At 52.7% G+C, this 14,107-nt stretch overlaps 2 protein-coding genes across 2 annotated transcripts; one reads left to right on the forward strand and one right to left on the reverse strand.

Annotated features, from left to right (window-relative positions):
- Positions 1-52: 52 nt before the first annotated feature.
- Positions 53-2,468, forward strand: CDCA3 (cell division cycle associated 3). The gene is made up of 5 exons (XM_071433879.1): positions 53-208; positions 282-411; positions 492-695; positions 1,610-1,731; positions 2,120-2,468. The coding sequence occupies exons 1-5, from the start codon at positions 95-97 to the stop codon at positions 2,252-2,254; spliced, it is 705 nt and encodes a 234-aa protein (XP_071289980.1). The 5' UTR covers positions 53-94; the 3' UTR covers positions 2,255-2,468.
- A 1,476-nt stretch (positions 2,469-3,944) lies between these two features.
- On the reverse strand, positions 3,945-13,840 carry GNB3 (G protein subunit beta 3). Its single transcript, XM_071433878.1, has 10 exons — positions 13,667-13,840; positions 8,961-9,062; positions 8,406-8,444; positions 8,151-8,257; positions 7,978-8,041; positions 7,701-7,863; positions 7,533-7,599; positions 6,419-6,620; positions 5,130-5,346; positions 3,945-4,172 (listed from the first exon to the last, which is right to left on the reverse strand). Exons 2-10 carry the CDS (start codon positions 9,015-9,017, stop codon positions 4,066-4,068), a joined length of 1,023 nt encoding a protein of 340 aa, XP_071289979.1. The 5' UTR covers positions 9,018-9,062; positions 13,667-13,840; the 3' UTR covers positions 3,945-4,065.
- Positions 13,841-14,107: the final 267 nt, after the last annotated feature.

Below are 14,107 nucleotides of genomic sequence, written 5' to 3' on the forward strand. Positions count from 1 at the left end.
GCACAGCGGCCAATGGGCGGCGGCAGCGCCCGGCGCGCGGGAGATTCGAACGGCGCGTCCGGCGGGGCTGGGGCGCAGTGCGGCCGCCGCCGCCATGGGCGCCTCTGGCAGCGCCCCCGCCACCCCGGCTGCGCCCCGCAACAAGCACCTGGCTCACGTCAGCGACCCCCGCTCTCCTACCGCCGGCATCCTGCGCACCCCCATCGAGGTAGGCGTCCTCCCACCGCCGCTTCCCTCTGCGTGGCTCCGGCCCGCCGCCACCACGGCTGCCCTCTCCGCAGGTGGTGAGCTCCCCGGCGGACAGTCCGCAGCCCAGCCCCGCCGAGCCGCCGGCGAGCACTGGCCAGCAGCGTGACCCACGGTCGCCCACGCCCGGCATCTCCCGCACGCCCATGAGAGCCGTGTCGAGTGGTGAGTGAAGCGGCCGTGGGCGGGTGGGTTGGGGGCTACCTGACTCAGAAGCTCACCCCGGCCCCCTCCGTCCCCGGCAGACAGCGTGGACCGCCTGGTGAAGCAGCTCAGCGAGGCCTTCGGGGCCGAGGCCGCGGCTCCCGAGCCGGCGCCTCCGGCAGCGGCGGACCCCGCCGAGGAGCCGGCCCGGCGGAGCTCCCCGCCCGCGGGCCAAGAGGCGGAGCGGCCGCCCTCGCCCAGCACGGCCCGGCCCGCCCGCCCGGCCGGGCACGGCCTCTCCTCGGGTAAGTGCTCGGTGTGCCGGTGACGGGGCTCCGTGTGGCCAGAGAGCTGCCGGGATGGGCCGTGAGCAATCGGGGCTCTCGGCGCCGTGTGGTTGGGGTGCCTTCTCGGGCATGCTCCCCGCCAGAGCCTGTCCCCAACCCCAGTTCGGCTGTGTCCCACCGCCTGCAGCCTCTGTGGCCCGGACACGCTCTGGGAACTGTCATGTCATCGAACAGACTTTTGTCCAGCGATGAGAAATGGTTTTTAAACTGTATTTAAAATCTAGAGGTATACACCAACTCTTCCCCACTCCGAAATGGGTTTGTGACTGTGGAGATCTGTCCAGAGGGACCTTACAGTTTTTCTTTGGGAAGAGCTGTGGAGCAAGGGTGGGCAGCACATCTCTGTGCTAAGGCTGAGAAGTTCTGAGACTTTGATACAGACTGTGTTTTAGAAAGCTCTGTGCTGAGCACTGCTCCTCGGAGGAGTGGCTGAGAACTGTTCAACCTGGAGAGGAAAATGCCCAGGGGGTATCTTGTTAATAGATACAAATACCTGAAGGAAGGGAGAGCCAGGCTCTTTTCAGCGGTGCCCAGTGATGGGATCAGAGGCCAAGGGGACAGAATGGTACACAGGAAGCTCCTGCACATCAGGAAGCACTTTTTTTTCACCATGAGGGTGACCAAGCAGTGGAGCAGGTTGCAGAATCTCTATTGAGATATTCAAGAGACTCCTGGATGTGGTCCTGGACAATGAGCTCTAGGTGACCCTGCTGGAGTAGGTCCTCTAGAGTTCACTTCCAACATCAGCCTTTCTGTGATCCCTTTGCCTCAAAGCCCTTGGGTAAGTTTTTGATAAAGGCCATGAGGCATTTAAAATCCAGGACTTTTGAGCCTTGTTGTGATGTGCTGGTGTGTTTCCTTTTGTCAACTAGTGAGCAAGCCTATGAGACACAAGGCCAACAACAAACTCATGGCAACATCTGGAGGAACTGGCCGCTCTCCCCTCAGCATTCTACAAGATGATAATTCCCCCAGTGCTCCTGCCCCTCGCCAGGTAAAGCATAATGGGTCATGCTGAGGGAGGGAGATTGAGCTGAAAAAAAGTCAAATCCTTCAATTTCTGTGTCTTATAGGGTCCCAGTTGAGAATTGTGGCCTCCTAGGCCTGTAGAGACTAGAAACTTCACAAATGTTTTTCTGTGGGTCAGTCTTGTCACTAAATGCCTCTGAGTCTTGTTCAGTGTCTGTCTTTGGCCTTACTGTGAAATTGTTCATTTCAGTGCATTCTTTCTCTGGGCTGTAGAAAAAAGTCACTCTTGTACATTGTCACAAGAGAGTCCAAGCTGAATGGCCTGAAAAATAGGCTACATATTCTGCTGAGAATTAAGCAACTTTCGATTAACTTGTGTTTTACACTCTGTGTTTGGGTTTTTTATTCTCTAGGGCAAGAGGCACGTGTTGGGAGAGAACCTTGGGGAGAAGAAGGAAGTGGATCTGAGCAGGAGCCTTAAATCTGGGAACTGTGCTTGGAGTGACTTGAACAAGGAGAACCAGCAGTGTCCTTTTGTGGAGAACTAGACATTTCTTTTTGCAGGATCTTGCTATAATTTGCTGCTAGGTTTTGAGAATTTTCTAGAGGGAAGAAATCCTACAATAGACTGAAACCCCCAAGCAGTGGTCACATTTCTCGCCTATCCCTGCTGGGGAAAGATTTCTCCCTCCTCTTCCCAGTTTGTCATGTCTAATGTACAGCACAGACTTTGTCTCTTTTACTGTATATCAGCTGTATTGGTTTTTCCATAGAGTTTTTATCTCTAGTAAATAAAAATTTGTGTTCAACCTTTGCTGACTGTATGTCCTGATAGTGTGCTTGCTTAGCACAATGCTTTCTCTGGGACAAGGGTTCAGGCACAAATAGTTCGGCCTTCCATGAGCCTTAAAACTGCCTTGTCCCCTGCCTGGAGCATGCTGAAGGGTATGGCCTTGAATCCATGTACAACAGTGTGAGCTGGGAAGCTGCAGCTCCCTGCAGGAAACTGATGTGTATCCAGTGTCACTTCTGGAGCTGTACTGCTCCTACACTGGCCTGAAACTGAGTTAGGCAAGGGTCTGTCCTGAGGGTGAGATCCAAAATAATGTGAGACAGTGTTGTCCATTGATACTGACCTTCTGTGGGTAAGTTACTAAACCTTGTTGATCTCCAGCTGTCCCAGCAGAGCCTGGGGCCCCTCAGGATGTTGCTCTGAGCCAAGTGGAATAGGGGCTGAAAAAAATTATTGTGTAATTAAGCTAAAATATCCAAGCTTTGAAAGGATGCACTTTCATCTCACTTTCCCAACTCCAGCCTCTTCTCACCTACAGCATGTGAGGAACACCCTCCCCTGGGGATGTGAGCTAAAGCAAGGGCTGTGGATGAGGTGTTGACTGGTTGAGACCAGCAGGCAATAGTCACAGAAAAAGAGTTCTGTTTGCAGTAGCTCATTGCAATGCTGGAAAGAACACAACCTGCAGTGCTTCTGTGAGCTTTCTTTATTTGCCTGGGCTATGAAGATCTAAACAGACTTGAAAACATGGGCTGATGGCTACTGGTTAGACAGGGTCACCACACAATGCAGGAGTGAGGCAAAGAGGGAAGGAACAGCAAGAAGCAGACAACAAATAAGAATAAATATAATATTCCCTGATATTCTGGCAGGTCTTGAGGGCTACCTTTCTGCCATTTATGCATAGATAAGACTTGAACTAAAAAGAATAAATGTATTTCCTGCTATTCTGGCAGGTCTGAAGGCTGCCTTTCCCCCCTTGATGCATAGATAGGACTTGAGCTAAGCGTTCCCCTGTGAAAATGAGCCAAATTTACTATAGCTTTATGTCTGAGGTGGTGCCATAGAAATCTCAAATCCAGTGTGTCTCTGAGGCTGTCTGCATGGATACAGGACAGCTGTATCCATTACAGAGAAGTTAGGTAGAGTTAAAGCAGGGAGAGAGCTTAGTTTGGGCTGGGTGTTGCATGAGGGGTCCTCTGAAGGAGGAGGAGGAGGGGTATCAGTGTGGGCAGAGGGGTTTGAAGGAATGTGCAGGGTGTCTGAATTGTACTGCAAAGTCCTGAGACAAAGAACAGGTCTTCAAGCCCACACAAGGCTGGAAACTGCTGGGGCTGTTTAGAGATGGAGAGAAGGGCCAGTGCCTGTGCTCCTGCTCCCCAGCTCCCCCTGCTTCTCCTCCCTGATCTCCTTTCACTCTGGGAGACTCCTACAAGTGACCTGTGTCTAGAGACAAGTGGGAGTGGTAGGTAGGCATTTCTGTTGTGCTCAGCTGCTGATGCTGTGTTGCATGGGCTCGGGCTGTGGGCCGTGCTTCCGCTGCTCTTCCCCTCCCTGCTGCCGTCCTCAGTTCCAAATCTTGAGGAAACTGTCCCAGGAGCCAGTGGCAACAGCCATGCCATCCGCCGTCACCCCCAGGCAGCTCACTCTGTTGTCGTGGCCAGAAAGGATTCCTGTGGAGGGAAGGAAGAGGTGAGGCAGTGAGGGGGGCCCTGTGAGAGGTGACAGGGTGGCCCTACTGAGGGGACACGTGTCACAGGCTGTGCCCACGTGCTGTGTGCGGCCCGGTCTGCTCCTGCACAACCTCTTGCAGTCAGTACATGGAGAATGGGAGCAAATGTGCCAAAAAACTTTTGTGTGTGGTGTACAACCAGCACCCAAGGGGTTCTTGGGCAGGTATGGCCAGCTGAATCCTCATACAACTGCTTTCACCTGGCCAGCTGACTCCTCATGCAACTGCTTTCACCCTGGACAGCTAGAACTGCTTTCACCTGGCCAGCTGAATCCTCAGAACTGCTTTCACCTGGCCAGCTGAATCCTCAGAACTGCTTTCACCCTGGCCAGCTGACTCCTCATGCAACTGCTTTCACCCTGGAGTGACGGTAAGACTAAGATAGGATGGGGTCCTTGGTAAGGCTGAGAAATAGCAGTGCTGTTGGTGGGCTGTGTTTCATGACTTTTCAGAGGGTAAGGGCTGAATCTGAAAGAAAAGTGCTGTAGTTCTGTGTATGAGCATCACAGAGTACCCAAAGATGTTGGATGGAAGCCCAGGTGCACGCTTGGCTTGGTGCCTGGCCACCAAGTGGCACTGTGAGTACCTGGAACTGGCAGACGAGGAGGAAGTAGGATATTCTATAGCAGTTTTAGCTAATGGGAACCTTCTTGTCCCCCTTGATCAATGTTGTTTAAAGGCTTGACTTCCTTAACAATTAAACCCAATATCTCTTCTAGGCCAGTGAGAGTTGTTGGCCTAGTTCTGGTGTGCTCCCTTAGCACGAGGGAGCTTTGCTGGGTTTCTGTCACTATAGGATGTCTTCCTATGTTCAGGAAAAATAAGTGCCTCATTATCCCTGAGGCAGGGAGAGGAGGCCTTGCAGGGAGGGGAGGAGGGACCTCGAGGAGCCACTGACCCACACGCTCTGCTTTCAGGGAGTCCCAGATGTTGCAGTTGAAGTCGTCGTAGCCGGCGAAGAGGAGGCGGCCGCTGCGGGAGAGGGCAATGGAGGTGATGCCGCAGATGATGGTCTCGTGGGAGTACATGATCAGCTCCTGGTCCGCCCGCAGGTCGAACAGGCGGCACGTGGCGTCGTCGGAGCCCGTGCAGATGGCCTCGCCGTTGGGGAAGAACTGGGGAGGGCATACACCGTGTTTGAATGAGGTTCTCCTCAGATCCCACTGGAATTCCTCAGCTCATCACGCCCCCCTCCTGCTAACCACCAGGAAGCCACGGAGGCAGGAAAACCTGGTGGGACCAGACACTGGATCATGGAATTTGAGTCTGCTGAAGGGGGAGACTGATATTCTCTTAAGGCCTAATAAACCCCTTCCACTCCAATAAAACAAATGGCAAGATATCTCAGTGCTTGAGGAAGGATTATTTCAACTCCAGCTTTGGCCTTAACAAAAGTCCATCTATTATCCCCCAGCTGAGGTCTGACATACTTCTGGCTACCAGAGCCTTCCTCTGTTTGATCCTCATATCCCAGGCTTCTCATAGATGCTCATGCCCAGGTCTTGCTCTGAGGTGTAAATAAAGGGCTCCCAGGAGCAGGTATGGCAGAAAACCATGTGGCTGACAAGATAGCCACAGGGCAACTGAGAAAGGTTTCACTAATTGATGTCAGTGGAGGGTGGTTTGAGCAGCAGACTGCAGGAAGCTGGCATTTGCTTAGCTACAAGGAATAGTCTGCCACGTGTCTTGTCCTGCCATCTCTGCAGCTCTGAGGGAGGTGCTTCCTCCCAAATGTCTGAGCTGCCTCCCATGAAAATTTAATCTTCAGAAGATCTCCCTGTGATCCCAAGTTCCCACTTGGGATCTTCCATCTGGAGCTGACCTCAGCTGAGTTAGGTGTTCCTGCTGCCTCGCTTGCATCTTGTGCCAGGGCTGCTGGAGCATGCTTAAAGCACAGCTGCCATCAGCTGTTGTGAGCAAAGCTGGACCAGCCCCTGTGTCAGGGTGCTCAGGTCCATGGCGCGCTGCCTGTCCAAGACTTGGGTGCTCTAGTGCCTGGAGAGAGCCCTCCTCCAAACTTCAGTGAACTTGGGCACTCCCTGCTTCAGACTGGATCACGGGGCCAAGGTCTAAGACCCCTGTTACCCTGCTAACTGTGACAGCTTCTTTCAACCTTGTCCCAGGGCTGTTTTGGAGCTGTTCCACCCCCCATTCTCCGCCATAGCCCCGTGCAGGAAGCGTACGTACGGAGATGGCGTTGATGTCGGACTCGTGCCCTGAGAAGGTCTGGCGGCAGGAGCCCTCCCGCACGTCCCACAGTTTGGCAGTAGCATCACAAGCCCCTGAGATGAAGAGTTTGAAGTCAGGGGAGACGGCCAAGCTCATGCAGTCTCCGGTGTGACCAATGAACACAGTCTTCTGCTGCCCCGTCTCGATGTCCCAGAGCGCGCTGCAGGAGGGGACAGGAGAGGAGAGGAGCTCTCAGAGCCAGCCCAGGCAGAGCAGACCCACAGCCAGGCTGAAGAGCTGTCCCACTCACAGACAAAAGGAGGGATGCTGTGGTTACTGCACGGGAAAATGGGTGAGAGCATCCCTGGAGTCAGCTGTATATAACAGGAGATATCTTCACAGCTGTTGTTGGCAGTACCTTTGCCAAAACAGAGTTAGACTAAGGCTGGGGGTGTGAGAAGTTTGGCATATAAGTGTAACAGCTGAAGGGAATACTGAGAGACAGTAAGAGGGACACAAACAGCAAAAAAATAGCAAACAGCTGAAAAAGGTCTTCTGTGTCCATGCTTGTAAGTTGCAAAGCTCTTGTTCGGTGGGATCCCACAGCACTGCCAGACAAACAAACCCCAGGTAACCCTGATCTCTGATGGAAATGCCACATTTCCTTGGTCAAAAGGTTCTTCCAAAGCAGGTATCAGGATGAAATGGGGTGAATAAAGAATAAGGACTGTTCAGAGTCACAGCACAGTGAGCCCTGAGAACCTGGAACCGAAGGATCAAGGCACTGCTTCTGCAGTGTCCCTTGCACAGAGGGCAGGATTTGAGAAGTGGAGAACATGTGCATGCTCCACATAAAATTAAAACTCTCTCTGTCCTGGCATAAATGACACTGTTCTTTGTGAGAACTTTTGACATGGTCCCTACTGTTTGGCCTGGCCTCAGCTGAGAAAAGAAGCATCTGTTCTGCCAAGGGAGGAAGAATGGATGGGGCTTCCTAAGGTGCTCCATGTGGCCTCTCCATGTAGGAGCAATTTCTCCTTAGATAGTGGAGGGCTGAAGAGCACAAGGACTGCACTTGCTGCTGTGCTAAGAGCAGAGGTCATGGCACCAGGATACAGGAGGGAGCACTCACCATGTGGTATCTCCAGAGCTAGTCACAATGTTGTTGTCATCAAGAAATCGGCAACAGGAGAGGTATCCTGGGAAGTGGGAACAAGCAAATATGAGAAAAAGGGGCAAGGACAGAAGGGTGAAGTTTGGAAGCAGGGGGCACCCAGTTGCAGGCAGGCAGTGCACACACCTGTGTGGGCTGAGAGCTCCCTGCTCACTTTGACGTTGCCTTCACGGGACTTGAGGCTGTAGATGGAGCACATGTTGTCAAGGCCTCCACAGGCCACAAAATTGCCAGAGGGGGCATAGGCACAGGTCATGACCCAGGAGGAACGCAAAGGGATGGCATGAACCTGGGAGGACCAGAAACCGTGTCAGGGTTCTTGGCAGCACAGAGAGCAGGTCAAGGACACCATCTCCAAGAGGACCCACTCCAGCATCCCGGTTTGCAGCCACCTGGCTCCTACCTTGTTAGTTGTGTATGTGTCCCACACAATCAGTTTCCCATCTTGTGAGGCACTGACCATAAGTCTGTGAGAAAGGAACAAGGTCATGTTAGTGGCTTTCTTCCCATCAGAGCCTTCCTGCCCCTCACACCCATGTGCTGTCCTGCAGCCAGCAGGCCAGCAGCAGCTCTCACTTGGAGTCTGTGGACCAGTGCAAGGCATAGATCTTGGCCAGGTGTCCCCGCAGGGTCCTTCGGGTCCGCATCTGGATGCGTCCAACGACCTCCATTCCAGACACAATCTAGAGAAAGAGTGGCAGGAGAGAAAGAATTTATCTTGGACTACCAGGAACTTTACTGCTTTCCACATCTCTGCGTCCTGGCTCCTTCCTGACTGGGCACCAGCCCCTCAGAGTGGTGCTAGCTTGCCCAGGCAGCCCTGTCCCTTACCTGAGCAAGCGTTGTGTCTGCACAGGCTTTCCGGGCATCCTGGAGAAGAGACAACAGCAGATGAGACAGATTGAAAACATGTGGGGAAGGTGATGACAAGTGAAATTTGGGGTCATTGTCTGAGGGCTACTAGAAGTAGGAATTGTGGCTTTGCTGTGTTTGGATTGTGGCCAGCACAGGGGGATCTTTGTGATTAGATCACCTTGACACCAGTCAATTGTCAGGGAGGTGAGCCAAAATTTGCTCAGCGTCCTGTTCACTGTGCTACACCCTTTCCATAGACCCTCCCACCTGACAGAACACCAGTGGTCTCACAGACAGAGGAGATCCTGGGGATTCATTACACTCGTGGGACCCCTGTCCCTGTTTCTCTCCCTTCCCCCACCATGGTGGGAAGATCTCCATTAGCATTTAAAGGGCTGTGGAGAGCTGCAGAGGGCTCCTAGACTTAGATGGAGAAAGCCCAGCTCCAGCTTGTGGCTGAGGAGGAAAGTTTGGGCATGCAGTGGGGGGTAGACACGCTCTCAGCAGCTTCATGGCTGTTGCCAGCATTACCGCAATCTGCTTCTTCAGCTGCTCAGCCTCCTGCTTCATCTGCTCCATTTCCCCCATCTTTCTGACCTAGGGGTGGCTCCTCCACGTGGGGCAGCCTGGATTCTGGGGAGACAGATCAAAGGAGAGAGGTGTGAGTTAGATAGGACACCAATGTGGCTGCTCAGTTACAGAAATTTAGGTATCCTGACTATCCTGACAAAGGATTGGTGACCATTTCTTGGCTGAACACTCGGTAATGCTGTGCTGTATCTGGCCACAGCCCTTAGCATTTGGGAAGCTTGTGCTGGGCCTGATCAAAGGTCCATTTTGTCCTGGATCCTGCTTACACATACACATACGGAAGCTAAAGAACTCCAGAGCCTCTTGCTGAGGTTCTGGACACACTTGTCCATTAATTTTTAACCTCTCCATTCCAAGCCCTGGGTCCTCTTTATGAGCTTCTCCCTGTTAATGGCCAAGCTGTCCATCTCAGCTCCAGGAGGAAGAAACTTGTTGGGGGGAGCCCATTGGCTATTTCCCACTGTTTGTCCTAAGCAAAGCCTCACCAGGCAGGACCAACCAACTCTCTGACCACCAAGGAAACCTACGGGGCTGTTGAGGCTCTCTCTCAGAGTTCCCTTACAGTTTCACATCAAAAACCAAGCCAAAACCAACCAACCAAACCAAAATAAAATAAAAAGAAAGGCTGATGCCTGGGGAAGGATCTAAGAATAGCATAAGCCGATAGGGGTACATCTCCTACTTGCCCAGCCCCAGCTTTTCACTGACGTCCAAAGCTAGAGCAGCATTACTGTATGCAAGTCCTTGATGTTCTTTTCTTCTGTGCATTTGTCCACACCATTTTTGTGCCCATGCCAAGTTCAGCCTCCTCAGTACCCCCTGATGATGACTTCCACAGCTGGGTGGCAGGCTCTGCAAAGAAGTTCCTGCTTCCATCACTTCCTGGTGGCACTGGTTCCACTTGACAGTAGCTATAGTTTGAGTTGGAAGAATCATCAAATAACTGGTCTCTATTCACCCCTGCATCACTCGGTATTTCATACATCTTTGTCATACCCGTCTCTTTTCTAGACTGCAGAGCAAACTTAGTCATTCCTCCTGTGTAAGCTGTTACATCCTATTATCTCTGCTGTTCTGTGAGCTTTGTTTCATTGTTTACAGAGCAGAGACAATACGTTTTTGCAGAGAGAGCAGGGAGCCAGAATTATAATCCATATTCAAGATGCAGGTGCACTGTATCAATATACGACAGCTCTGTTTTATTCTCTCTTTCTTGTTATGTGCATTCAAATATTCACCAGCGATTCCAGCATCTCCCACTTTTGTTAACAAACGTGATCTTTAATTGCTCCAGCATTTCACCTGGATAGATGTGAGTGTCCAGATGTGCTCCAGGTGTTGCCCAAGAAATGTTCCAGCAGCATCTGCAGAATTTCTCCCAGTTCCTCTGGGTCACATCACTTCCATCCCTGTTGCCTGAAGGCCTCATTTCCTCTGGTCAGTGAGGCTTTGGGTCCTTGCATGCCAGACTTGCTCTCTTGCTGTAGGCAAGCACATCCAGAGAGCTCCCAAGTCCCACCTTTGCTGGCTGCTTGGTAGAGCACTTTGAGTTTCCTTGAAGAATTCCTTCCCTTGAATGTCTCCACAGCTTTCCTTTGATCCCCCAGGCACAGAGAGTTTCTGCTTGTTCAATGATTCCTGAGGCATGGCTTTGAGTGCAGGAAAGAGAACAAGACACAGGTTTCCCCTAGCTCCTGGGAGGCTATCCCAGCAGGAAGCTGTTTCAGGATACACTTTGCAGAGGGAGACTCGTGCCTGCTGCCTGCAAGGCTGGATAGAGGCACAGCACTGCTGACTGTTCCCTGCTCACTGCCCATGCACGGGATGGGGCTGCCAGCCCCAGGAAATGGTGAAGGAGCAGGAGGGCAGCACTGCCAGGGCCCAGAGGAATGTGCCACAGCCACGGCCTGGGGCTGCCAGCCTCAGCTCCTTCAGCTACCCTGAAGGACAGGAACGGACCAGCACCTGAGCTGGGCTCATTCCGCTGGTTTTTCTTCTCTCATTCCAACAGAGCAGCAAGGAGGGGGCTCCTCCCAGCAAGGACGCACTGCTGCACCTCATTGAGTGAGCCTGGCCGTGAAAGCCCACCTCCATGCACTTCCCCTCCTTTGGGAGAGGGCTGGCATTCCACTCCACCTCTCAGCTGACTGACAGAGCGGGGAGATGCTGGGGAAGGCCTTGCAGCTTTCAGTCAGAGACTGCACATCCTCCTTTTGCTGGGTGTTTGCTCCTCACTTTCAGTGTACAGTTCAGCCTGCAAGGCTCCATCCTGCTCTGGTCACAGCCTACAGCACACCAAGTGGAACACCTGAACTTCCAGCCACCCTGTGCAGCTAGCTCTACCACTGTGGCCCACACTTTGCCCTTCTCAAGTGTTTCTTAGGACTGATCCATCAATCCTAAGCATTGGATTGCCTTTTCCTGCTAGGTAACCTCCTCCCCCTGACTCTTTCATTCCAGCCTCCTTTGCTTGGTTCCCAAGTTCTTCGGGCTGTTATTTCATACACCTTTGGCTCTCTGAGATCACTGGCCATCCACCTGCCCCAATTTTTATTTGTAGACTTCTGGTTTTGCCCACCCAGACCTGCACAGAGATGGGAACCTTGTTCTCCCTTCCCTCCAATTTCTGCTCTCCGTGAAGCTGGCTGTACACATCCTCCCCATTACCTGTCAGGTCCCAGTCTTCCTTTCACTGCTCCTGCTTTTTCACTACTCTCTTCCCTTCTCTGGTTGTTTCTCAACTCTGGTACTAGCAAGGGAATGCCAGTTCACTGCTCTGTAAAGCTGCATGACCAGATGAGGGGCTTTTGGAGCCATAGGCAGATCAAACAGCAGGGGCAGGATGTTGAGGACGGATAAAAAGGGCTAAATATAGAGAAGGTGCAGCTCAGGACTGTGTCCGAACCTTTAAATCCCTCTGAGGGAACACTCTAAATGAAGTTGGGAATTGTTCTCAGCCTCAGAAGGACAAGGAGCCACAGATGAGTGATAATAATAGCTCCATCTTTGCCTGTCGCCTCCATCCGTCACGTCCCAGCGCAATTTGTGGAGAGTGAGTTGTCCCCAGCATAGTGCAGCTGCCTCCCAGGAGGAGCAGGGCAGGTGTGCAAAAGAGCAGCTCGTTATGGTCATGCAAATTTAGGGCAGGAAATGGGAGGAACAAAATGGGGGAAGAACGGAGGAAAGGGAAATGGAGTTTGGCCAAGGCATCTTCCAGCCTTGACTGGCAGGACCTCAGGGATACACATTTCTAGTGGATCTAAGGATCAGCTCACAGTTGCTCATGGTGGTTGCCAGGCTAGTTTTAATGGGAAAGGCTTTTAAATGGTGCACACTTGGCACTTTCTGGAAGTAAGGGCTCTTTCAGGGGAATGCTAAGCAGAAGAGGAAACCAAGTCCTTAGGTACCTTTGAAAGAAACAATTCACCACTCTCAGCACAGCTACTGACAGGAGGACCTTGGCATCAGCACTGTTCCAGAGTTTTGCCTCCTGCAAGCACCACCAGGAGCAAGCAGGGCACAGCCAAACAGAGCCTGGGCTTGGCTGGTTCATGCCAGCCCTGTTCTGAGCTCTACCTTAGCTGTGCTCAGCCAGTTCACAGCTCTTGGCTTTGGAAATCACATTTCATTTCTTCTGCTCTCCAACATGACAGTTCTTCCCCCTCCTGCCTTTTCTAACAAATTTCTTGCTGCAGCACTCCTGTCTGTGGGCAACCAAACCCATCCTGAGTCCTTTGGTGTCTGCTCATAGCAGATCAAATGCCTCTGCTGTGGTGCAAGATGGAGGGGGACCTGGAATCATCCATCTTCTGCCTTTTGCTGCCACACCCTGACTTTTCAGAGCAGTGGCCACATCCCTTGCATGATGCCATGGAGGTGGCTCAGCTTGCTCCCTGGGGGCTGTCCCTCCAAGTCACCTGCATTGCTCCCTGGTAGGGATAAAAGTGCAAGGAATGGGTGGGAGAAAGAGGCAAGGTGAACCTTCTTATTATCTGCTCTTGGGTAGCTCCCCCCATGCTGCAGAAGGAGTGGTTGCTCTGTGAAATGTTGGGAGAGGGCTGTGAATAATGGAAAAGGGAAAGGGGGAAGAAGAAGGACTCAGTGGGAACAGGCAGTGTCCCTGGGTCTCCCTGTAATCCCTGACCAGCTTCGCAGGCTCGCCCTGGTGACCCCGGGCTCCTTGCAGAGCCGGATACAGAGATGATCCCTCTCTCCTGTGATGGAGATCAAAGGTCAGGGTAAAATTACCCTGCTCTGCTCCTTGCTTTCTGAGGGCTCCTTCTCCAGCCAGAACAGCAGCCAGCTGCAATGAGGTGTGCACAGGGTGCACTGGGAGTGCAGGGCTGTGTACAGGCAGCGAGTGCCAGGTCGATCAGGGGAGGTGTTACCCAACCGCTCCAGCCGGGAAACTGGTGAGATTTACCTGCCAAGTGGAGAACAAGCAACCCCATCCCAGTGCAAAACCCCCTCACCACTAAAGACACCTCAGTGTTAACCCAACTCCTTTCCATGATCTTACCCTCCCTCATCCTCTGATGGGATGAGCCCTTGTTCAAAGGCTCCCCATATAATTGCTCCAAGAAACTCAGGGTCCCAACGCCAGGTTCACCAAGGTGACCTCAGGCATCGCAAGGCGGCAAACTTACCGGGATCTGTAGAGCAAGGTGGGTTCCAGTCCCCTCTGGATGGGACCCTCACAGCCTGCCTCCCTTGCTGAGAATGGCTCCTCACTGCCCAAAAGTCCTTTGTACCTCTGCAGTCTCCAGGCAGTCCCGTTTGTCCACCCAGCGAGTCCCTCGCTCCCTCTCTGCTCCTCAGCCTCTCCCAGGACTGATCTCCCCATGGGGAGCTGGAAGGCTGTGCACGGGAGGGGTTGGGGGAGGGCTGATTCCAGGAGCAGCGTCAGGCAAATTAAATCAGACACCAGAGACTTGGGGAAATCGGATTGGGACGTAATGCAAAGCAGGTGGATGGGGAGGGGTGAAAAGAGAGAGTAGCACACTGCTCCTGAAGGGAAAGAAACAATCCCAGGCGGATTTGACTCCCTCTGTTTATATCAGCAACAAACTAATAAAGTGAAGATTAGC

The sequence above is a fragment of the Agelaius tricolor genome, unplaced genomic scaffold (genome assembly GCF_023055355.1).
Source record: "Agelaius tricolor isolate 1412-34295 unplaced genomic scaffold, bAgeTri1.0.p SCAF_9, whole genome shotgun sequence".
Classification (NCBI taxonomy): domain Eukaryota; kingdom Metazoa; phylum Chordata; class Aves; order Passeriformes; family Icteridae; genus Agelaius; species Agelaius tricolor.